Consider the following 24,052-nt stretch of genomic DNA (forward strand, 5'->3'; position numbering starts at 1 on the left):
GATCCCTCCCTTGATATTTTGGGGCACTTTCCCACCATTTTGGGATCCTCCCCTCCCCCCCAATATACTTTAGGGCCATTTCCCGCTATCTGGGGATCCCCCCCCCCTTGTATTTTGGGGCCACTTCCCCCCATTTTGGGATCCCACCCCACCATTTTGGGTCAGCTCCCTCCCATTTGGGGATCCCCCCCGTAATATTTTGGGGTCATTTCCCCGCATTTTGGGGCCGTTCCCTCACAAAGACCACACCAGCCGCTCAGGGGGGGCTCTTTTATTCCAGCTCCTCAGTGCTTCTTGCTGGCGGCGGCCACCTGGGGGGGGGGGAGAGGAGGCAGGGAGGGCCATTACACCAGAGAAACACTCCAAAAACCATTAAAAACCTTCAATCCCCCCTCCCCAAAATGCGAAAAACCCTTTAAACGGCCCCAAAACGCACCTGCCCGGCGATCCTGTCCAGGTCCCGCTGCCCCTGGGGGGTCAGCTTGCGCCCGCTGCGGGGGGAGAGGGGGGCGTTAGAAAAAGGGGGGAAATTGGGGCTAAAAGGGGAAAACGGGGGCTGAAAAACAAATTGGGGCTCAAAAGGGGGGGAATCGAGGCTTTTAATGGGGGAAATTGGGGCTAATGGGGGAAAACTGGGGCTACAAAATGGGAATTGGGGCTAAAACAGCAAACATGAGGGCTTCTGATGGGGGAAGCTAAAGTGGGGGGCAGTTTGGGCTGAAAAGGGGGAAATTGGGGCAAAAAAAGTGAAAGTTTGGGCTTCTAATGGGGGGGAACTAGAAGGGGGGAAATTGGGGCAAAAAAAGTGAAAGTTTGGGCTTCTAATGGGGGGGGAACTAGAAGGGGGGAAATTGGGGCTGAAAGAGAAAATTGGGGCTCGAAAGGGGGGAAAACTGGGGCTGTAATGGGGAACTTGGGGCTTGTAACTGGGGAAACTGGGGCCCAAGGGGGGAAACTACGGTGATAAAGTGGGAATTGGAGCTAAAATGGGGAAAATTGGGGCTGAAACACAAAATTTAGGCTCAAAAGAGAAGAAATTGAGGGTTCTAATAGGGTGAAAAGTGAGCCTATAAAGGGGAAATTGGGGCTCAAAACCAAACTGGGGGCTCAAAAGGGGGGAAATTGAGGCTTCTAATGGGTTTTGGGGGGTTACAGGGTGGTTTTGGGGTGATGGGGAGTTTTTTGGGCCATACTGGGGTTTTTTAGGGGTTACGGGGCATTTTGGGGGGGGGGGTTACCAGAGCATTTTGGGGGGCATATCGGTTTGTTTTTGGGGGTTATGAGGTGTTTTTCAGGGTTACCGGAACATTTTTTGGGGCATATTGGCTTCTTTTTGGGTGTTACCGGGTGGAAAAATGAGCCTATAAAGAGAAAATTTGGGCTCAAAAGGGGCAAAGCTGGGGCTCAGGAGTGAGGAAAACTGGGGCTAAAACCTAAAACTTGGGCTCAAAAGGGGAGAAATCAGGGCTTCCAATGGGGGGAAACTGAGCCTATAAAGGGGAGTTTTTCAGGGTGACTGGTGGTTGTTTTGGGCCATACTGGGGTTTTTGGGGGTTACCAGAGCATTTTTGGGGGCATATTGGCTTCTTTTTGGGGGTTACCAGGGGGGAAAATGAGTCTATAAAGAGAAAATTGGGGCTCAAAGGGGGCAAAACCCCAAAACTTGGGCTCAAAAGGGGAGAAATCGAGGCTTCCAATGGGGGAAACTGAGCCTATAAAGGGGAGTTTTTCAGGGTGACTGGTGGTTGTTTTGGGCCATACTGGGGTTTTTGGGGGTTACCAGAGCATTTTTGGGGGCATATTGGCTTCTTTTTGGGGGTTACCAGGGGGGAAAATGAGTCTATAAAGAGAAAATTGGGGCTCAAAGGGGGCAAAACCCCAAAACTTGGGCTCAAAAGGGGAGAAATCGAGGCTTCCAATGGGGGAAACTGAGCCTATAAAGGGGAGTTTTTCAGGGTGACTGGTGGTTGTTTTGGGCCATACTGGGGTTTTTGGGGGTTACCAGAGCATTTTTGGGGGCATATTGGCTTCTTTTTGGGGGTTACCAGGGGGGAAAATGAGTCTATAAAGAGAAAATTGGGGCTCAAAGGGGGCAAAACCCCAAAACTTGGGCTCAAAAGGGGAGAAATCGAGGCTTCCAATGGGGGAAACTGAGCCTACAAGGGCGAGTTTGGGGCTCACAGCGGGGAAAGGGGACGTCCCGTCCGGAAGCTGCGCCTCCGGAGGCACAAATCGGGTTGAAAAGCGGGGAATTTGGGGTGCGCGCGCGTCACGTACCCGTCCTGGTCCTTCTCGACCATCTTGAGCCCCTCGAGCGCCTGCAGCACGCGCCGGGCCACGCTGCCGGAGCCGCGGCTGAAGTGGCTGGGCCGCACGCCGCGCCGCTGCCGCCCCCCGTACACCTTGGCCATGGAGCCCACCCCCGCGCCCCCCCGCAGGTAGAGGTGCCGGGCGGTGGAGGCTGTGAGGAACACAAAAAAAACCCCCGAAAATTGGGGATGTGGGGGGGGTCTGCGCCGGTGCGGACCCCCCCGCCGTCCTCCCCCGGGACTCACCCGCCCGCGTGTAGAACCAGTTCTCGTCATACGGCGCCAGCTCCTTGTGCTTGGCCAGTTTCACCGTGTCCGCCCACTCGGGAACTTTCAGCTTTCCCGACCTGGGCGGGGGGGGACACACCGGGGAAAAAAAAATATAAAATGTATAGAGAGACCCCCCACCCAACCGTGGGGAATGAGAACTGGGCCGGAGAGAGAGGGGAAATGGGTCTGGGGTCGGAGAGGGGGGAAGGAGGAGACAGCACGGGGAAGCGAGCTGACCCCCCGGGGATTAAAAAATTAAAAAAAAAAAAACAAAAAAAACAGGGACCCCCCCCCCCCCCCCCAAAAAAAAAGGAAAATGAAACGGGAAGTCTGGAAGTAAAACTGCGTTAGCTTGAAAAAAAAAATAATGGAATGTCAAAGCGTTTCCCGTAACCGTGGAAAAAAAATGATATGCCCCCAAAAAAGTCCCGGTAACATTCTCTCCCCTCCCCAAAACCCACCATAATTCTGAAAAATGCCCTGTAACCCTAAGATAGCTCGGAAAAAAAAGCCGGTATGGCCCCAAAAATGCTCCGGTATCCCCTCCTCAGAAAAAAAATCCCCGTAACCACGAAAAACGTCCCGTAACGCTGAAAAAAACCCGCTATGGCCCAAAACAACCACGGGTCACCCCGAAAAACTCCCGGTCACCCCCAAAACCGCCCCGTAACCCCAAAAAGAGCCCGGTAACCCCCCAAAACCCCCCATTAACCCCCAAAAACGCCCGATAACCCCCCAACACCCCCCGGTAAGCCCCCCAAAACCCCCAATAAGCCCCCGTTAACCCCGAAAAAAGCCCAGTAACCCCCCCAAAACCCCCGTTAACCCTCCCCAAAACCCCAATAAATCGCCGTTAACCCCCCAAAAACCGCGTTAATCCCGAAAGAAGCCCGGTAACCCTCCCCAAACCCCCGGTAACCCCCTAAAAACCCCAAAAAAAGCCCGGTAACCCCCCCAAACCCCCAATTAAACCCCCGTTAACTCCGAAAAAGGCCCAGTAACCCCTCCAAAGCCCCCAATAAACCCCCCTTAACCCCCCAAAACCCCCGTTAATCCCGAAAAAAACCCAGTAACCCTCCTCAAACCCCCGTTAACCCCGAAAAAAGCCCGGTAACCCCCCCCAAACCCCCAATAAACCCCGAAAAATGCCCGGTAACCCCCCCAAACCCCCAATAAACGCCCGGTAACCTCCCCAAACCCCCAATAAACCCCGAAAAAAGGCCGGTAACCCCCCCAAACCCCCAATAAACCCCCGTTAACCCCCCAAAAAAGCCCAGTAACCCCCCCCCCAAATCCCCGTTAACCCCGAAAACCGCCCGGTAACCCCCCCAAACCCCCAATAAACGCCGAAAAACGCCCGGTAACCCCCCCAAACCCCCAATAAACCCCCGTTAACCCCCCGAAAAAGCCCAGTAACCCCCCCCAAATCCCCGTTAACCCCGAAAACCGCCCGGTACCCCCCCCAAACCCCCAACAAACCCCCGTTAACCCCCAAAAACCCCGTTAATCCCCCCCCCCGGTAACGCCGCCGCCTCACTTCTTGAGGAAGGCGGCCAACGCCCGCACGAACTCCTGCTGGTTCACGTCCTTCACCGTCACACCGGGCATCTGCCGGGAAGAGCCGCCGCCTCAGTCCCCGGTTATCGGTTACCGGTACCGGGTCGGCCCCCCCAGGCCCCCCCATCCCGGCCCGTTCCCGGTTCGCCCCGTCCCGACCTCGCCGCCGCTGCTGCTGCCTCCTCACACGGCCCGACCGGAAGAGGCGGAGCCTGGGGCCGACCGAGGGAAAGAGCGGGGACCTTCCTCTCGCGAGACGGCGCCGGCCAATCGGCGGACGCGAGGTTTACGTGCCGCCCAATGGGCGGGCAGAGCGTGTGCGCGTGGTGGCGACGGGAGGGGCGGAGCGGCGCGGCGCGGCTCGCCCCTCCCTCAGCCGCGGGGCGTGCTGGGAGCTTGCGGCGTCTGTTTCCCTCCCCCCCCCCCCCCCCCCCCGCTTTTTTGGTGACAATGGTGTGGTCCGGCGCGCTTAGGCTCCGCCCACCCGCGCCGCCGGAAAGGGCGGGAAGCGCCCGCGCCCACTCCCTCACGCGCTGGATGTAAGGCCGCCGCCCATTGGCTCCCCGCCTCGACGGCGGCTGAAAGGCGCGCCCGGATTGGCCGGAGGGCAAAGACGGCGGCGTGCCGAGCAGGCGGCCGCGCCCCGGGCAGCTTCGGGTTCCCTGCGGCGCCTTTTGGGGTTAATTCGGCGCTTTTCGGGGGTCTGGCCGCGCTCCCGCCGCACCTTCCCCTCGCGCCGCCAGGGCCGTGCGCAAAACGCCCGGTCACCACCACCGCGGGGGTGCGTGCGCGCCGTGCGCAAACCCGCGACGGGCACGCGTGCCGTGCGCAAAGCCCCTCCGGGATTGGCCGGGCCGGCGAAGCCCCGCGCTCCCATTGGCCGAATCCTCCGAGTTCTCCTCCTCCACCGGCGCGGCGGCCATTTTGCGGCTCATTCCCCCTCGGGAGCCGGTCGAGGGCAGGCGGCGCTGGCGGCAGGTTGGATTTAGGGCCCCCCCCCCCCGTCCCGTCCCGGTCCTGGTCCCGGTCCCGGTCCCGGTCCCCCCCCGTGAGTCTCCACCGCTTGGTCCCACCGGCGGGGGGCGTGTCCCGCGTGATCCCGGCCCCGCCCCCAACTCCCGCCAGCCAATGGCAGCGCCGCTCCCCTCCCTTCCCCTCCCTCCCGTGGGCGGTGACAGAGGCGAGGGCGGCGCCGGGTCTCCAAAGATTTACCGTTATTAAAAGAACTCGGTCACGTGACCTCCCTTCCCCGGGCCCCGCCCCCCCCTCCACGGCGACGGGCGGGGAGGGGGGGCGGGGCCTGGAATGCTCTCAGCGGGCGCCGCCCCCCGCGGCGGGCGAAGAGGGCGGGGCTTCGGCGGCGGGGGCGGAGTCGGCGGGCGGGGGGGCGGTGGCGGAGGCGGCGCTGTTGGTGTCGGTGGGCGGGGCGTCGGGCGGGTCGGCGGGCGGGGCCTGCTCGGGGGGCGTGGCCGCCTGCATGATCTTCTGGCGGACCTCGCGGATCTTGAGCTGGAGGCAAACCTTGGTGGGGAAGATGTCGGCGAAGCGGGCCTGGAAGGCGGCCGTCGCCTGGGCTGGGGGAAGGCGAGAGGGGACGGTCAGCGAGGGGGGGCGTTTGGGGGGACGGCGCGGGCGACCGGGGACACACGGGGCCGTTTTGGGGGCCGTTGGGGGCGATTAGGGACAGCCGGGGCCGTTTTGGGGCTGTTTGAGGGACATTGGGGACAGCTGGGGCCGTTTTGGGGTCCCTTTGGGCCCATTTAAGGGCCATTGGGGACAGCTGGGGCCATTTTGGGGTCTTTGGGGGCCGTTTGAGGGCCATTGGGGACAGCTGGGGCTGTTTTGGGGTCTTTTGGGGGCCGTTTGAGGGCCATTGGGGACAGCTGGGGCCATTTTGGGGTCTTTTGGGGGCCGTTTGAGGGCCATTGGGGACAGCTGGGGCCGTTTTGGGGTCTTTTGGGGGCTGTTTGAGGGCCATTGGGGACAGCTGGGGCCATTTTGGGGTCCCTTTGGGCCCATTTAAGGGACATTGGGGACAGCTGGGGCCGTTTTGGGGTCGTTTTGGGGCCATTTGAGGGACATTTGAGGGACATCAGGGACCAGTGGGGACAGCTGGGTCCCTTTGGGCCCATTTTGGGGCCATTGGGGACAGCTGGGGCCATTTTGGGGTCCCTTTGGGCCTGTTTTGGGGCCACTTGAGGGACATAAGGGACAAGCAGGGGACAGCTGTGTCCCTTTGGGCCCATTTTGGGGCCGTTTGAGGGACATTGGGGACAACCGGGGCCATTTTGGGGCCCCTTCGGGCCCGTTGGAGGGACGCTGGGGACAGCGGGGGCCGTTTTGGGGACAGCGGGGGCTTTTTTGGGTCTGTTGACGAACCGGAGGGGAAGAAGCCGTGCTCCTGGAAGAGCTGCATGACGAGGGCGCGGCGCTGGTCGAGGGTGCGGCGCAGGGAGGAGAAGGGCACCTTGTCGTACTCCAGCTCCCCCAGCACGTCCTCCCCCTCCCCCCCTGCGGGTGTGGCAAGGGGGGGGGTCAGGGGGGCACCCCAAGGATGGGGGGGGGAGGGGCACGCAGCAGAGGTGCCCCACCCCCCCCCGGTTGAGCAGGGCATCCCCAAAGCTGGGAGTCCCCCCCTAAAAGGGGGTGGATCCCCTCCCAAAATGGGGTGTTGGCCCCAAAACGGGGGGGTGTCCCCCCCAAAAATGGGGCAGGTTTCCCCCCCCCCCCCCGTGGGGCTGCCCCATAACCCCCACCCCAAAATCTCCTTCCCTCCTAGTGTGGTCACCCCCAGCCCTGCCCCTCCCCGCCCCTCCCCACACTGGGGTCCCCCTCCCAGTATCGGGGTCTCCCTCCCGGTATCAGGGTCCTCCCCCCCGGTATCGGGGTCTCCCCCCCAGTATCGGGGTCCCCCCCCATATCGGGGTCTCCCCCCAGTATCGGGGTCTCCCTCCCGGTCTCGGGGTCCCCCCCCCAGTCTCGGGGTCCCCCCCCCCCCATTTCGGGGTGCTGCCCCCCGCACTGACCGGGCCGGTCGAAGGTGAAGATGTCCCCCTCGCACTTGGCGCTTTTTGGGGTGTTGGGCTCGGAGCCGCAGCTGGAGCGTCGGCGCAGCTTCCGCTTGGGCGACGCCGGGTCCTCGGCCGACGGCTCCAGCTCTGCCCGGGGGGGGGGGGGGGGGACAGACGGACGATGAGAGGTTTTTTGGGGGGGGTGGGTCGAATCGGGGGGACCCCCCCAGCGCCCCCTCACCCCCCAGGCCCCCCCCTCACCGGTGGAGTTCTTGCGCTTCTTGCGGTAGCTGCCCAGGATGGCGCGGGGGGAGGTGGCCAGCGCCTGCAGGGTGGGGGAGGGGAGCACCTCCTCCGGCCGGAACTCGGGCAGCTCGGCGAAGCGCTCCTCGAAATCCACCTCCGACAGCACCCTGCCGCGGGGGGCGGGGTCAGCCCCACCCACGGCCCCGCCCACAGATCCACGGCCCCGCCCAGAGCCCGCCGCCCCAAGGGGGGAGCCTGAGATGGACCCAGAGCCCCGCCCACAGCCACATAGCCCCACCCACAGCCATCTGACCCAAGGGGGGAGCCTGAGCTGGGCCCCAGCCCCGCCCCCAGTCCCATAGCCCCGCCTACAGGCATCAGACCCAAGGGGGGAGCCTGAGCTGGACCCATAGCCCCACCCACAGCCCTGTAGCCACGCCCACAGTATGATAGCCCCACCCACAAGCACCTGACCCAAGGGGGGAGCCTGAGATGGACCCATAGCCCCACCCACAGCCCCGTAGCCACGCCCACAGTGTGATAGCCCCGCCCACAAGCATCTGACCCAATGGGGGAGCCTGAGCTGGGCCCCAGCCCTGCCCACAGCCCCATAGCCCCACCCACAGCCATCAGACCCATGGGGGGAGCCTGAGATGAACCCATAGCCCCGCCCACAGCCCCGTAGCCACGCCCACAGTATGATAGCCCTGCCCACAGCCCCGAGGCCACGCCCACAGCCATCTGACCCAAGGGGGGAGCCTGAGATGGACCCATAGCCCCACCCACAGCCCTGTAGCCACGCCCACAGTGTGATAGCCCCGCCCACAAGCATCTGACCCAATGGGGGAGCCTGAGCTGGGCCCCAGCCCTGCCCACAGCCCCATAGCCCCACCCACAGCCATCAGACCCATGGGGGGAGCCTGAGATGAACCCATAGCCCCGCCCACAGTCCCGTAGCCACGCCCACAGTATGATAGCCCCACCCACAAGCACCTGACCCAAGGGGGGAGCCTGAGATGGACCCATAGCCCCACCCACAGCCCTGTAGCCACGCCCACAGTGTGATAGCCCCGCCCACAAGCATCTGACCCAATGGGGGAGCCTGAGCTGGGCCCCAGCCCTGCCCACAGCCCCATAGCCCCGCCCACAGCCCCGTAGCCACGCCCACAGTATGATAGCCACGCCCACAGCCATCTGACCCAAGGGGGGAGCCTGAGATGGGCCCCATAGCCCCGCCCACAGTCCTGTGATCCAAGGGGGGAGTCTGAGCCAGCCCCATAGCCCCACCCCCAAACCTTGACCCCACCCCCAGCCCCATAGCTCCACCCCCTGAGGCTGCCCCCAGCACCCTAGCCCTGCCCCCAGCCCCATAGCCCCGCCCCCAAACCTCAACCCCAGCTCCCTGACTCTGGCCCCACCCACTGACCCCCAGCCCCGCCCCTGCTGTGACCCCACCCCAAACCGTGACCACACCCCCAGCTCAATGACCCCACCCCCCCCACTCACTTGTCAACCGAGTCGAAGGTTTTCTTGAGGGGGGGCGGCCGCACTTTCACTTTCTTCCCCGCCCCCCCCTCCTTGCGCTCCTCGGTGGGGGGCGGGGCCGGCGGGGGAGGGGCGGCGGCGCGGGGGGGGCCCTCGGGGGGGGCTGGGGGGGAGGAGGAGGAGGAGGAAGGGCCGGCGGGGGGAGGGGCGGGGGGGTCCGGGCGGCTCTCGGGGGGCGGCGCTCGCCACTCGGGGAACTTGGCGGCCTGGGGGGGGGGAAAAGAATTATGTTAATTAAGACGGGGGTTAATTGGGAGGTGGGTGGGGCGGGGGGAGCGGCCGACTCACCGTCTCGGCGGGGGCGGGGCTGGGGGGCGGCTCCTCGCCGGGGTCCCGCTGGCTCCAGGCCTCGGCGCTGGGGGGGGAGGGGGGGGCCGAGGGCGGGGGGGGAGGGGCGGCGGCGGCGTCCCAGTCGCCGGCGGGGGGAGGGAGAGGGGGGGAGGAAGAGGAGGAGGAGGAGGAGGAGGAGGAAGGGGGGGGAGGGGCGGGCTCCGGCGGGGGGCGGGGGGGCTCCGGGGGGGGCCGCGGGGGGGGCGGCCCCTCGTAGCAGCCGACAGGGATGCTGGCGATGGCGGCCTTCACCTTCTGGGGGGGCTTCGGGGGCGGGCGGGGCGGCCGCGCCGGCGCCGGGGGGAAGCTCAGGGGGGCTGGGAAAAAAAGAGGGGGTGGGGGGGTGCTGGGGGCGGGGCCGCGCCTCTGGAGCCACGCCCCCTCGTTTGCATGCACAGCACAGAGACACCCACCCCCCCCAGCAGCGTCATTCCCTGCCCTCGGCACTTCCCACCCGCCAAAGCCCCGCCCCCTCCCAGAGGACACGCCCCCGGTCTTAGCCCCGCCCCCTCCGTGGCCCCACCCCCAGCCCCTCCCACTCACCTTCACACCTGCCCTTAACCTTGCTGCCTTCACCCCACTGCTTTAGCCCCACCCCTGTCCATTAGCTCCTCCCACTCACCTTAGCCCCACCCCCACCAGCCACCCACCTCTCCCAGCCCCTTCCCCTGCTTAGCCCCGCCCCTCCCATCCAAGCCCCGCCCATCGCGGCCGTAGCTCCGCCCCCACCCTCACCATACCTGGGGCACCCTGGGCAGGGGCGGGGCCTCCCTTGGGCAGGATGGGAGGGGCCGGGGGGGCAGCGGCAGTGGGAGGCGGGGGGGCGGCACCCGCCACGCTGTAGACCAATCCGGGGGTGGGGGCGGAGCCGGGGGCGGAGCCGGAGGGCCCCGGGTAGATGGCGGCAATGACGGGACCCCCCGAGGCCGGGGGCAGCTGGGGGGGGGGCAGCGGGGACACGCCCACCGGGCCCGGGGCCAGCAGCGAGCTCTGCCCTGGGGGGGGCAAGTGGGACTGAGACCCCCGGACCCCAAATACCCCCCCGGGACCCCCAACTGCCCCCCCCCGGGCCCCACGTACCACCCACGACCCCCAAATAGCCCTCTAGGACCCCCAACCGCCCCCCCCGTGGCCCCAAAATAGCCCCCAGGACCCCCATGTACCCCCCTGGGGCCCCCAAATGCCCCGGGACCCCCGAGTACCCCCCCCAGGACCGCCACGTACCCCCTCAGACCCCCATGTATCCCCCAAGACCCCCAAATACCCCCCCCAGACCCCCAAATAGCCTCCTGGGACTGTCAACTGCCCCCCCACAACCCCAAAAGACCCCCAAATACCCCCCCAGGACCCCTCCCAGACCCCCAAATACTCTCCTGGGACCCCCAACCACCCCCCCAGGACCCCCCCGAGACCCCCAAACTCCCCCCCCCTGTTACCGGGCAGGAGGGGCTGGACGATGGCCGACCCCCCCGGGCCGATGGCGGTGAAGCCGAGGGCGACGGGCGGCTGCACGTAGGCGGCGGCGGGCGGGGGGGGGCGCGGGGGGGGCGGCGGTGGCGGGGGGAGGGGCGGGGTGCAGGGGGGGCCCCGGCGCCACGTAGGCGATGCGGGCGGAGGAGGGGAGCAGCACTTTGGGGGGCTGCCCCGGCGCCCCCCCCGCGCCCCCCCCAGGGCTGCCGGGGGGAACGACCGGCACCGGGCTCAGCTGGATGATCTGGGGGGGGGGGGGGGAGGCGTTAAAGGGGGGATTTTGGGGGGGGGGGTGTAATCGGGGTGGGGAGGGGGGTACGTACCTTGCCGGAGGGCGGGGCCGCGCTGTGGGCGAAAGGCGGCAGGGCGGGGCCGGGCGGGGCGCGGGCGGGGCCAGGCGGGGCCACGGGCACCAACACCTTCCCAGGCAGGAGGGGGGGGCCCGGCGCCTGCCCCGGGGACGATGCCTGGGCTGGAGGGGGGGGGGGTCAGCAGTGAGTGGGGGGGACACACACACACGCCCCAGCCACACCCCGTGGCGTGGGACCCCGCCCCACCTTGCCCCGCCCTTACCTTTGGGGGTGCAGGAGCCGGGGGGGGGGCCGGGGGCCGCCAGCACTTTGCCGTTGTTGGGGGGCAGCGCGAAGTGGAGGCCGGCGGCGGCGGCGGGGGGGGCGGCGGCGGCGGGGGGGGGGTCCGGGGGGGGCGGCGGCGGCGGTGGGCGGGGCGGTGGGCCCCCCCGCCTTGGGGTGCGGCAGGGGCAGGCCGTGGGGGAGGGTGGGCAGGATGTACTGCACCTGCGTGATGGCCCCCCCCTTGGCGGGGGGGGGCGGCTGGAGGATGCCGAGGGGGAGGGGGCCGTTGGGGCCCGCCGCCGCCGCCGCCCCCCCCCCCACCACCGGTGCCCCCCCCCGCCGCGCCGTGGGGCTGGGCGATAAACTGCACCGGGGGGGGCAGAAGGGCCACGGAGGGGGGGGGCCCCGGCCCCCCGCCCCCCCCGCCCCCTCCTCCCGCCGCCACCGCCCCCCCCCCCGCCGCAGCCCCCCAGGACCAGGTTGGCCACCACCCCTCCCCCCGCCGCCGCCCCCCCCGCCCCCGCCGCCCCCCCCGAGGCCGGCCCGGGGGGGTGTTGGGGTTTGCGCTCCCCCCCCCCCCGGCCCCGCTTTGCTCTCGGGGGGGGGGACGACGCCGGGCCGGAGCGGGGCGACCCCCCCCCCGGAGCCCCCTCCCACTGGGGCTGGGGGTGGTGCCCCCCCCGGCGCCTCGTTGGCCCCCCCCCCGCCGGCACTGTCGGCCCGTTTGCGGCGGGAGGGGGGCGGGGGGGGCCGCCGCCTCGAAGCGTTTTGGGGGGTGGGGGGCGGGGGGGGCCGCCCCCTTGTAAGGGGGGGGCGGGGGGTTGGGGGGCGCCTCGGGGGGAGGGGGCTCCAGCTCCGGGGGGGGGGCGGGGGGGCAGCGCCGGCGGGAACAGCTTCCGGGGGAACGTCTGGGGGGGGGGGGGGGGAAGAGGGGTGTCGGGGGGCGGCACCCCCAGAACCCCCCCGCGGCCACATGGTCCGGCCCCACAGACCCCCACAGCCCCCCAGGATCCCCCAGTGCCCCCAGCCCAGCCCCACAGCCCCCATGGCCCCCCAGTAACCCCCAACCTGGCCCCCATAACCCCCAGTGCCCCCCAGTACACCCCAGTAACCCTCAACCCAGCCCCCATAGCACCCAGTGCTCCCCAGTATCCCACCCAGTGCCCCCCAACTGAGCCCCAGTACCCCCCAGTAACCCACAACCCAGCCCCCCGTAGCCCCCAGTGCTCCCCAGTACCCCCCCAGTAACCCCCAACCCAGTCCCCCAGTGCCCCCCAAACCCCCAACCCAGCCCCCAGTACCCCCCAGTACCCCCCAGCACCCCCCAGCCCAGCCCCCCAACTCCGTCTAAGCCCCCAACCCAGCCCCCAGAGCCCCCCAGTATCCCCCAGTACCCCCATTCCCCCCCAACCCAGCCCCACAATTCCCCCCAAGCACCCAGTACCCCCCAGTACCTCCCAGTACCCCCCAGCCCAGCCCCCCAACTCCCCCCAGCCCCCAGAGCCCCCCAGTATCCCCCAGTACCCCCTAGCTCAGCCCCATAGCCCCCCAGTAACCCCCAACCCAGTCCCCCAGTGCCCCCCAAACCCCCAACCCAGCCCCCAGTACCCCCCAGTACCTCCCAGTACCCCCCAGCACCCCCCAGCCCAGCCCCCCAACTCCCCCCAAGCCCCCAGCCCAGCCCCCAGAGCCCCCCAGTACCTCCCAGTACCCCCCAGTGCCCCCCACCTTGCTCTCGTCCCCCGAGGAGCCGTCGGAGTCGCTGTCGCTCACCCGCTCCTTGCACTTGAGGTCGATGTCGGTCGGGGGGGGGAACCCGTCGTCCGCTGGGGGGGGGGGGCGACATCGGGGTGAGGGGCACCCCCAGACACACGTGGGTTTTTTGGGGGGGGGGGGAGCCCCCCAGGCGCGCGCCGTGACCTCACCGATGACGTCATCGTCGCCCTCCTCCTCGCAGATGACCATCCGCTCCTCGTCGCTCGTCATCTCCTCGCTGGCCGCCCGCTGCGGGCGGGGGGGGCGGGCGGCGGCGGGGGGGGGCGGCGGGGGGGGCGGCCGGGGGGCGGGGGGCGCGTAGGGCCCCCCCGCTTTGGCGCCGCCGTAGGGGGGCTGCCCCGAGCACATCTGGGGGGGGGGGGAGATAAAAATAAAGAGGGTGTCAAGGCGGTGGGACCCCCCATGTGTGCCCCCCCCCCACCCTGTGACCCCCCCCCGTACCTGGCTGAGCTCGTGCAGGGCGTGGCCGTGGGCGTCGCCCCCCCCCTCCAGCCCCTGCACCCCGCTGTGGGAGAAGGCGCGAGGGCGGGGGTGCTGCGCGCCCCCCCCCGCCGGCCCCCCCCGTTCCCCGGGGACCCCCGGCCCCGTTTTGCCTTCAGGGAGGCCGGGGGGGTCGGCGGCACCTGGCGGGGGGGGGGCAGAAAAAGAGTCAGTGGGGTCTGTGAGGGGATTTTGGGGGGTTTGGGGGTTTTTTTGGGGGGTGTCTGACCTGGCGGGGGGGCGGGGGGGCCGCTCTCGGAGGCGCTGCGCTCGCGGGGTTCCTTGGGGCCCCCCCCGGCCCCCCCCGGGCCGCGGCCCCCCTCCGAGCTGGATTTCTTGCGGTCCTTGTTGCACCATTTCCAGTCGGGGTGGGCCTTGAAGTGCGCCTCCTTCACCTGGGGGGGCAAGGGGGTCAGCGCCCCCCCCCAGCCGCCCCCATTGCACCCCACCCCCATGGCAGCCCCCAGACCCCCCCCGGGAACCCCCCGCGACCCCCCCACCCTCCAAATCCCGCTCTGCAGCCCCCCAGGTGCCCCCAAGCCCCTCAATCCCCTTCCAACTCCCCCCCAGGAGCCCCCCAAACCCCTTCCTAACCCCCTCAGGACCCCCCCGGGAGCCCCAAATCCCCCTCAGGATCCCCCCAAACCCCTTGATCCCCCCCCAGATCCCCCCAGGATGCCCAAATCCCCCACAAGTTCCCCTCAGGATCCCCTCAAACCCCTGGATCTCCCCCCCAAATCCTGCTCAGGACCCCCCTGGGAGCCCCAAATCCCCCTCAGGATCCCCCCGAACCCCTCAATCCCCCCCCAAATCCCCCCCAAATCCCCCTCAGGATGCCCAAATCCCCCTCAGATCCCCCCCAGGATCCCCAAATCCCCCTCAGGATGCCCAAATCCCCCTCAGATCCCCCCCAGGATCCCCAAATGCCCCACAAGTTCCCCTCAGGATCCCCTCAAACCCCTGGATCTCCCCCCAGATCCCCCTCAGGACCCCCCCAGCAGCCCCAAATCCCCCTCAGGATCCCCCCGAACCCCTCAATCCCCCCCCAAATCCCCCCCAGGATCCCTGAATCCCCCTCAGGATGCCCAAATCCCCCTCAGATCCCCCCCCAGGATCCCCAAATCCCCCGCAAGTTCCCCTCAGGATCCCCTCAAACCCCTGGATCTCCCCCCAAATCCCCCTCAGGACCCCCCCGGGATCCCCAAATCCCCCCCCGTCCCCCCCGTCCGCGCACCTGGAAGGCGAGGTCGTGGTACTTCTGCTTCTCGCGGGGCCCCAGGGCGTACCACCACTCGCCCAGGATCTTGCTGACGGTGCGGTTGTCCTGGTTGGGGTGACGCTGGTGCACCAGCGCCCGGTGCCGCTTGCTGAAGATCATGAAGGCGTTCATGGGGCGCCGAATGTGGTCCTTCTCCCGCTGCGGGGGGGAGGGAGGGGCAGGGGGCGGGGTCAGAAAGGGACACGCCCAGACACACCCCGCCCCCCTGCAAGGGGAAGGGGCTGGTGGGGCCCTTGGGGGGCGGGGAAACAACCGCCGCGGGGGCGGGACTGGCGCTGGTCACACCCCTCCGGAGGGGTGTGGGCACGGCCCGGTGGGAGGGGCCAAGCGGTTGCAACGCCCCTTGGGGGGCGGAGCCGAGGGGAGGGGGGTGGCACAGCCCTTAGAGGGGTGAGGGGAGGCAAAAGGCTGGGGGTGGTGCCAGCGGTGGCCACGCCCCCATGGAGCAAGTCACACCCCCAGGAGTAGCCACGCCCCTAAGGAGTAACCATGCCCCCCAAAAGTAGCCACGCCCCCAAAAGGAGAGGGAGGAGCCAATGGTAGGGGCGTGGCCAAAGGGAACCCCACACAAAGGTCAGGGTAAGGCCAGCACGCTGGGGGTGGGGTCAGGGTAAGGCCACACCCCCCCGGGCGGAGCCATATCCTCTCCATAGCCACGCCCCCCCCACAACACACTGCTTCTCCCCCCTGTACCCAGGGGCGGGGCCTGGCCACACCCCTTCCGTGTAACCCCGCCTCTTTCTGCTCACCACACCCCCCCACCCTAAAAAGGCAGGGCTGTACCATGTGTGGGGGGGGAGTCACTCCCACTACAGGGGGACAAGCCACCTCTGTGGGGGGGGGTCCGTGTCCCCACGGGGGGGGTCTCTGTCCCCACGGGGGGGTGGGTGCGTATCACGTGACCCCCCTGGGACCCCCCCCTTACCTTGCTGGGGCTGCGCCCCTCCTTGTCCCCCTCCCGCTCCTTGGGCAGGGCGCTCAGCGACTGCGTCCGACGCTTCCCCGGGCCCAGCGGCAGCGGCAGTTCGGGGGCCACGATCGACAGGAACCTGAGGGGGGGGGAAAAACACCCCAAAAAAAATCAGTGAGGGGGGCGGCGAGGTGAGAAACACCCCCCCCCCCCCCCCAAAAAAACCAACCAGCCCCCCCCCCCCGGACTCACGCGTCATCGTGGTCGCTCTCGGTCTCGCTGTCCAGCCGGGGGGGACCCGGGGGTTCTTCTTCGGGTCCGGGGGGGGCCACGCTGGTGACGGGGGGCGCGGGGGGAGCGGCGGGGGGGGGGCTGGGAGGGCGCGTCGCTCCCCCGCAACGCCCCGGTTCCGGCCCCCCCGCCAGCTCGGGGGCGACGGCCGCCGATTCGGGGGGCTCTGCCGGATGATAACGGGGGCAGTGGGCGAGATAAGGCGTCGTGTGTGTGTGTGTCCCCCCCCATATAAATATTGGGGGCCCCCACCACGCGTGGGCGGGTCGTACCTTTGCTCTGATTGGCGGCGGGGGGGTGATTGACGGGCTGGTGGCCCTGGGGGGGCTGGGGGGAGGCGTCGGGCTGGCTGGGGGCCAGGAAGGGGACGAGGGAGTGCCAGGGGAAGACGGCCACCGAGCGGGGCTCCACGTTGGTCCACACTGCGGGGAGACACGGGGGGGGACGCACGCGGTGACACGCGGCGGGGGGAACACGGGGGCGCGACCCCCGGACCCCCCCCAGACACCCGGCGCCGTCACACACGCGTGGCGCGACGTGCGTGGGGCAGGCGGGGCGCGGGAAGAGTCGTTAGCGCGTCCTAAACCCGCGTAACAGCGGCACGCGCGTGTCAGAGCCGTGTCCTAAACCCATATAACAGCTGCACACACGCGTGTCAGAGCCGTGTCCTAAACCTGCGTAACAGCGGCACACGCGTGTGTCAGAGCCGTGTCCTAAGCCCGCATAACGGGTGCACATACGCGTGTCAGAGCCGTGTCCTAAACCCATATAACAGCTGCACACACGCGTGTCAGAGCCGTGTCCTAAACCCATATAACAGCTGCACACACGCGTGTCAGAGCCGTGTCCTAAACCCATGTAACAGCTGCACACACGCGTGTCAGAGCCGTGTCCTAAACCCAGGTAACAGCTGCACACACGCGTGTCAGAGCCGTGTCCTAAGCCCAAGTAACAGCTGCACACACGCGTGTCAGAGCCGTGTCCTAAACCCGTGTAACAGCTGCACACACGCGTGTCAGAGCCGTGTCCTAAACCCATATAACAGCTGCACACACGCGTGTCAGAGCCGTGTCCTAAACCCGTGTAACAGCTGCACACACGCGTGTCAGAGCCGTGTCCTAAACCCATATAACAGCTGCACACACGCGTGTCAGAGCCGTGTCCTAAACCCATATAACAGCTGCACACACGCGTGTCAGAGCCGTGTCCTAAACCTGCGTAACAGCCCCGCATGCTGTGTCAAACGTGTGAGCCGTCGCCACACGCATCAGAGCCGTGTCATACGCCCTGAGCTCCGCTACACGTGTGTAACTACGTGCCTGTGCAAGGAGTAACCCATCCCTACGCGTCTGTAACGCCAGGCATCGCTACACGTGTGTCACAGGGCTGGGCTGTGTGCCCTGAGCATCGTGACATGCGTGTGAAGCATGAACCACCACTACACGTGTCAGGATCATGTAACACACCTGTCAAAACCACGTAACACGCCAGCAGCATTGCTAGACATGCATGATGTAAAAAGGATCGTTACGCACATATGTGCTAGAGACGTTTTGCATGCCAGGAGCATCATTACACATGTGTGGCACATGAAGCATCATTACACGCGTGTCGCGGGGCGTGCTGCACACCCTGACCACCACTACACGTGTGTAAGCCGTGAAACATCACTGCATGCCTGTTCTAGAAATATGTAACGTCAGGAGCATCACTAACACGCGTGTAACATGTAAAACATAACTACACACGTGTCACAGTGCCGTGTTACACACCAGGAACAGGTACATGGGTGTGACACGCGAAGCATCGTTAAGAGCGCGTCCTGGGGCTGTACGACAAGCCAAGACCATCGTTACGTGTGCGTGACACACGAAGCATCATAACACGCATGTCCTGGGGCTGTGCAACACACCAGGAGCATCATTATGTGTGTGTAACACGTGAAGCATCGTTACACGCCTGTCCTAGGGCTGTGCGACACGCCAGGAGCACCGTTATGTGTATGTGACACGTGAAACATCGTTACAGGAGTGTCCTGGGGCTGTGCAACACGTCAGGAGCATCCTTACATCCATGTGACACGTGAAACGTCATTATACACGTGTCCTGGTGCTGTGCGACACACCAGGAGTGTCATTACACGCACGTAATACGTGAAACGTCATTGCACGTGTGTTCTGGGGCTGTGTGACACGGCAGCAGCATCATTATGCGTGTGCGACAAATAATCATCACGTGTGTGTGTTTTCAAGCTCTAACACGGTCTGAGAGTCACTACACGCATGTAACACGTAAGCCGCCTTTACACGTCTGTTTTACAACTACACAACATGCGACAACATTACTACATGTGTGTAACGTGTGAACCACCGTTACACGTGTGCCCTGGGGTGTGTTGTACACCGTGCGTGCCATTACACGTATGTAACACACGAACCGTAATTACTCTTGCAAGCATGTAACGCGCCAGGAGCAGCACGACACACGTGCAACACGAGAACCATCGTTACACGCGTGCCTTCAAACTACATAACGCACCACAAAACACCGTGACATGCATGTAACGCATGAAGCATCATTACACGCGTGTGCCAGGGCCGTGCCGCGCACCAGGAGCATCCCTACAGGTGTGCAACACGCGAGCCGTCGTTACACGCATCCCCTAGAACTACGCGCCGCCCCAGGAGCATCCTGACACGTGTGCAACACATGTGTGTTGCTATGCACGTGTCCCGCACACCAGAAGCATCGCTACGTGCGTGCGACACGTAAGCCATCGTCGCACACGCATCCTAACACTGTGTAACGCCAAAGAAGCATCGCTACACGCATGGAACACACAAAGACCCTCCCTACACGCGTGTCCCAGGGCTGCGCGACACGCCCCGAGCGCCCCTACACATGTGCGACACGGAGCATCCCTACATGCGTGTCCCGTGGCCACGTGACACGCCCCGAGCATCACAACACACGCGTGCGAGACGGAGCATCCCCGCGCGCGCCCGGCAGCCGTGCGCCACGCCGCGAGCACCGTACCACACGCGCGTGCAACACGGAGCGTCCCTACACGCGTGTCCCGTGGCCACGCGACACTGCGAGCATCCCCACGCGCGTCTCCCGCAGCCGCGACACGCGTATAACGCGCGACATCCCCACGCGCGTGTCCCGTGGCCGCGTGACCCGCCGTGAGCGTCCCCGCACGCCTGCGCCACGCAGCAGCCGTGCCCCCGGCGAGGGCACACGCGTGTGCGAACGCCCCGGGGCGGTGCCGGCTCCGGGTGCCGCGGTCGGCTTTGCCGGGAAGCGTCGGTTTCACGGTTTCCTCCACTCCGGACGCCCCATGGCGTGCGGAGGTCGGAGTGTGGGGGGGGGGTTGGCCAGGGAGGAGGGGGGTCCCAAGGGGAAACTGAGGCACGGCCACGCCCAGCCACGCCCCACGGTCCCCGGGGGGACCCAGGTGTCCGGGACCCCCACATCACCCCCCCTACAGCCACTCACAGCGGCTCCCCCCCCCCCGCCAAAGCCCCAAGGGGACCCGGACGCCTGGTTCCGCCCCCCCCCCCAAGGGACTTGGGGGTCCAGGCCCCCTCACCCCCCCACCAACAACCCTCACAACTTGGGGGGGGGATGGGGATGACACCCAGGTGTCCCCGCCCCCAACCTCCCCCCCAAATCTCCTCAAACCCCCCCCCCCGCATCTCCTCACACCCCCGGGGAGACCCAGGCATCTGGGCTCCCCCCCCTCCCCCAAATCTTCCCACAGACCCCCCCAAATCCCCCCTCGAACCTCCCCCATCCCCTCACAGACCCCTGCGGGGGAACCCCGGCACCCAAGTCCCCTCACAACCCGGAGGGAACCCGGGTGTCCGGGACCCCCATCCCCTCACCGACCCCCCCAAACCCCTCACAGACCCCAACAACCCCCCAGGGGGACCCAGGCGTCTGGACACCCCCCAAATCCCCTCCCATATCCCCTCAGAACACCCCAAAACCCCTCACAGACACCCCCCCCCCCAAATCCTCTGATAAATCCCCACCCCCAGGAGGACCCCGGTGTCTGGGATCCCCCCAAATCCCCTCGTGGACCACCCAAACCCCTCACAAATCCCCTCACAACCCCCCAAACCCCCTCACAGACCCCAACATCCCCTCACAAATCCTCTCACAACCCCCCAAATCCCCTCAGAGACCCCCCATCCCCTCACAGACTCCCCCAAACCCCTCAGAGACCCCAATATCTCCTCACAAATCCACACGCAGACCCCCCAAACCCCTCACAAACCCCCCCATCCCCTCACAGACCATAACATCCCCTCACAGACCCCCCCAAAGCCCTCAAATCTCCTCACAGACCCCCCCAAACACCTCAGAGACCCCAACATCCCCTCACAAATCCCCTCACAACCCCCCCATCCCCTCACAGACCCAAAACCCCTCAACTCTCCTCACGGATCCCCCCAAACCCCTCAGAGACCCCAACATTTCCTCACAAATCCACTCACAGACCCCCCCAAACCCTTCAAATCCCCTCGCAGACCCCCCCGTTGCCTCACAGACCCCCCCAAACCCCTCAAATCCCCTCACGGACCCCAACATCCCCTCACAAATCCCCTCACAACCCCTCAACTCTCCTCACGGATCCCCCCAAACCCCTCAGAGACCCCAACATTTCCTCACAAATCCACTCACAGACCCCCCCAAACCCTTCAAATCCCCTCGCAGACACCCCCGTTGCCTCACAGACCCGCCGAAACCCTTCAAATCCCCTCGCAGACACCCCCAAACCCCTCACGGACCCCAACATCCCCTCACAAATCCCCTCACAACCCCTCAAATCCCCTCACGGCCCCCAACATCCCCTCACAAATCCCCCCAAACCCCTCACAGACCCCAACATCCCCTCACAAATCCACTCGCGGACGGCCCAAACCCCTCGTAAATACCCCCAAGCCCTCACAGTCACCCCCAAACCCCTCAAATCCCCTCACGGATCCCCCAAACCCCTCACAGACCCCCCCATCCCTTCACAGACCCCAACATCTCCTCACAAATCTGCTCACAGACCCCCCCGTTGCCTCACAGACCCCCCCAAACCCCTCAAAGACCCCAACATCCCCTCACAAATCCCCTCACAACCCCTCAAATCTCCTCACGGATCCCCCCAAACCCCTCACAGACCCCAACATCCCCTCACAAATCCACTCACAGACCCCCCCATTGCCTCACAGACACCCCCCCCAAACCCCTCAAATCCCCTCACGGATCCCCCAAAACCCCTCACAGACCCCCACACCCCCTCACAAATCCCCTCACAACCCCTCCATCCCCTCACAGACCCCCCCGAACCCCTCAAATCCCCTCATGGCCCCCAACATCCCCTCACAAATCCCCCCAAACTCCTCAGAGACCCCAACATCCCCTCACAAATCCACTCACAGACCCTCCAAACCCCCCAAATCCCCTCAGGGATCCCCCCAAACCCCTCACAGACGCCAACATCCCCTCACAAATCCCAACATCTCCTCACAAATCCCCTCACAACCCCTCCATCCCCTCACAGACCCCCCCGAACCCCTCAAATCCCCTCACGGATCCCCCCAAACCCTTCACAGACCCCAACATCCCCTCAGAGACCCCGCCAAACCTCTCAGAGACCCCAACATCTCCTCACAAATCCACTCGCGGACCACCCAAACTGCTCACAAATCACCCCCATCCCCTCACAAATCCCCTCACAACCCCTCAAATCTCCTCACGGATCCCCCCAAACCCCTCAGAGACCCCAACATCCCCTCACAAATCCACTCACAATCTCTCCATCCCCTCACAGACCCCCCCAAACCCCTCAGATCTCCTCACGGACCCCCCCAAACCCCAACTTCCCCTCACAAATCCCCTCACAACCCCGCCATCCCCTCACAGACCCCCCCCCCCAAACCCGTCAGAGACCCCAACATCCCCTCACAAATTCCCTCACAACCTCTCAAACCCCTCACGGACCCCAACGTCCCCTCACAAATCCCCCCAAACCCTTCAAATCCCCTCACGGCCCCCAACATCCCCTCACAAATCCACTCAGAGACCCCCCCATTGCCTCACAGACACCCCCAAACCCCTCAAATCCCCTCACGGATCCCCCCAAACCCCTCACAGACGCCAACATCCCCTCACAAATCCCAACATCTCCTCACAAATCCCCTCACAACCCCGCCATCCCCTCACAGACCCCCCCAAACCCCTCGAATCCCCTCACAGACCCCAACATCTCCTCACAAATCCACTCACAGACCCTCCCATCGCCTCACGGACCCTCACAAACCCCTCAAATCCCCTCACAGACCCCCCCAAACCCCTCAGAGACCCCAACATCCCCTCACGAATCCCCTCACAACCCCTCAAATCTCCTCAGGGACCCCCCCAAACCCCTCACAGACCCCAACATCCCCTCACAAATCCACTCACAGACCCTCCCATCGCCTCACAGACCCCCCCCAACCCCTCAAATCCCCTCACGGCCCCCAACATCCCTTCACAAATCCCCTCCCCGACCCCCCCCAAACCCCTCCATCCCCTCCCCGACCCCCCCCCCCCACACACACACCCCTCACCCCGCACTGACCGAACATGCCGAGGCCTCTCCGCGGGGCCGTGGCGGGGGGGAGGGCGGTGGAGGACATGGCGGGACCCGGGGGATTCAGGAGGAGGAAGGAGAGGGGAGGGTTACGGAAGGGGGGGGGGATTTACCGGGGAAGGGACCGGGGGGGGGAAGGAGGAACCGGGGGGAACCGAACCGGGGCCGGGGCCTCCGCCCGCGCCCGCCGCGCGCCAGCAAAGGGCGGCCGCCCCCCCCTTCCCCCCCCTCCTCCTCCTCCTCCTGCCCCCCCCCAGGGCGCCGCGCAGGCGCCGCCCGCCGACGCCCATTGGCCGGCGCCCGCCCGTATGCAAATTGCGGGGCGCTTCCACGCCCCCCTTTCCTCTCTCTTCCCCCCCCCTTCCTTCCCCGACGCGGGCCACGCCTCCTCCGCCCCGCCCTCGCCGGGCCACGCCCCAGCGAGGCCACGCCCCCCCGCCGCCGCGGAGCGAGGCGGCGGGTGGGTGCGGTGACGCCGCCCGTGACGCAAGCGTGACGTCACGGCGGCCGAGGCGAAAGGGGCCGTGACGCGGCCGCAGGGGGCCCGGGAAAGCCGGTGACGCGGCCGTAGGGGGATGGGGGACGTCACGACGACAGGCACGATGTCGCGACGGGCCTGGCGACGCGGCTCCGACCCCCCCCCGTACCGTACCACCGCGGCTGTGACCTCACTCTGACCTCGCTGGCACACGGCTCAGCTCTGAGCTCACTCCGCCACGGCTGTGACCTCACTGTGACGCAGCTCTGACCTCGCTCTGACGTGGTTCCGACCTCACTGTCGCACAGCTCTGATGTAGCTGTGACCTCACTCTGACACGCCTCTGACATAGCTCTGACCTCACTCTGTACACGGCTCTGACCTCACTCCGACACGCCTGTAACCTCACTCTGACCTCACCCTGACACAGCTCCAACACAGCTCTGACCTCACTCTGTACACTGTTCTGACCTCATTCTGGCATGGCTCTGACCTCATTCCCTCACGGCTCTGACCTCACTCCAACATAGCTCTGACCTCACTCTGTCGCACAACTCTGACCTCACTCTGGCACGGCTCTGACCTCACTCCGACATGCCTCTGACCTCACTGTCGCACGGCTCTGACGTAGCTCTGACCTCAGCCTGACATGACTCTGACCTCACTCCGGCACACCTGTAACCTCACTCTGACCTCGCTCCGACACGCCTCTGACCTCGCTCTGACCTCGCTCTGACATGGCTCTGACCTCACTGTCGCACAACTCTGACCTCACTGTGACAAACACACCTGTAACCTCGCTCTGACCTCACTCCGTCGCACGGCTCTGACCTCACTCTGACACGGCTCTGACCTCACTCCATCGCACGCCTCCGACCTCGCTCTGGCACGGCT

At 66.2% G+C, this 24,052-nt stretch overlaps 2 protein-coding genes across 4 annotated transcripts; both read right to left on the reverse strand.

Annotated features, from left to right (window-relative positions):
* Positions 1-256: 256 nt before the first annotated feature.
* On the reverse strand, positions 257-4,376 carry RPS19 (ribosomal protein S19). Of its 3 annotated transcripts, none has more exons than XM_069777818.1 (6): positions 4,296-4,376; positions 4,117-4,187; positions 2,556-2,656; positions 2,278-2,461; positions 437-491; positions 257-311 (listed from the first exon to the last, which is right to left on the reverse strand). In XM_069777818.1, exons 2-6 carry the CDS (start codon positions 4,185-4,187, stop codon positions 285-287), a joined length of 438 nt encoding a protein of 145 aa, XP_069633919.1. In that variant the 5' UTR covers positions 4,296-4,376; the 3' UTR covers positions 257-284. The 3 variants fall into 3 exon arrangements, with proteins under 3 accessions (XP_069633919.1, XP_069633918.1, XP_069633920.1); XM_069777817.1 differs by having other exon boundaries at positions 4,117-4,189; positions 4,304-4,375; XM_069777819.1 differs by having other exon boundaries at positions 4,117-4,189; positions 4,301-4,319.
* A 952-nt stretch (positions 4,377-5,328) lies between these two features.
* CIC (capicua transcriptional repressor) lies at positions 5,329-22,820 on the reverse strand. The gene is given in 23 exon segments (XM_069777820.1): positions 5,329-5,710; positions 6,516-6,647; positions 7,163-7,294; positions 7,409-7,560; positions 8,900-9,144; positions 9,227-9,585; positions 10,009-10,263; positions 10,705-10,841; positions 10,843-10,982; positions 11,062-11,210; positions 11,312-11,450; positions 11,452-11,610; positions 11,612-11,963; positions 11,965-12,221; positions 13,042-13,139; positions 13,239-13,437; positions 13,531-13,712; positions 13,799-13,964; positions 14,804-14,986; positions 15,774-15,897; positions 16,011-16,215; positions 16,322-16,471; positions 22,669-22,820. Coding segments are annotated over 23 exon segments (4,236 nt in total). The 5' UTR covers positions 22,727-22,820; the 3' UTR covers positions 5,329-5,447.
* Between the last annotated feature and the right edge of the window lie 1,232 nt (positions 22,821-24,052).

Source organism: Haliaeetus albicilla, unplaced genomic scaffold (genome assembly GCF_947461875.1).
Source record: "Haliaeetus albicilla unplaced genomic scaffold, bHalAlb1.1 scaffold_151, whole genome shotgun sequence".
Lineage (NCBI taxonomy): Eukaryota > Metazoa > Chordata > Aves > Accipitriformes > Accipitridae > Haliaeetus > Haliaeetus albicilla.

Excerpts from the sequence above, each read along its gene's own strand:
- RPS19 (XM_069777818.1), bottom strand. The coding sequence starts at position 4,187 with ATGCCCGGTGTGACGGTGAAGGACGTGAACCAGCAGGAGTTCGTGCGG. Across the intron at positions 2,657-4,116 it reads TTGGCCGCCTTCCTCAAGAA|GTCGGGAAAGCTGAAAGTTC; the intron begins GTGAGGCGGCGG and ends CCCCCCGCCCAG. Across the intron at positions 2,462-2,555 it reads CTGGTTCTACACGCGGGCGG|CCTCCACCGCCCGGCACCTC; the intron begins GTGAGTCCCGGG and ends TGTTCCTCACAG.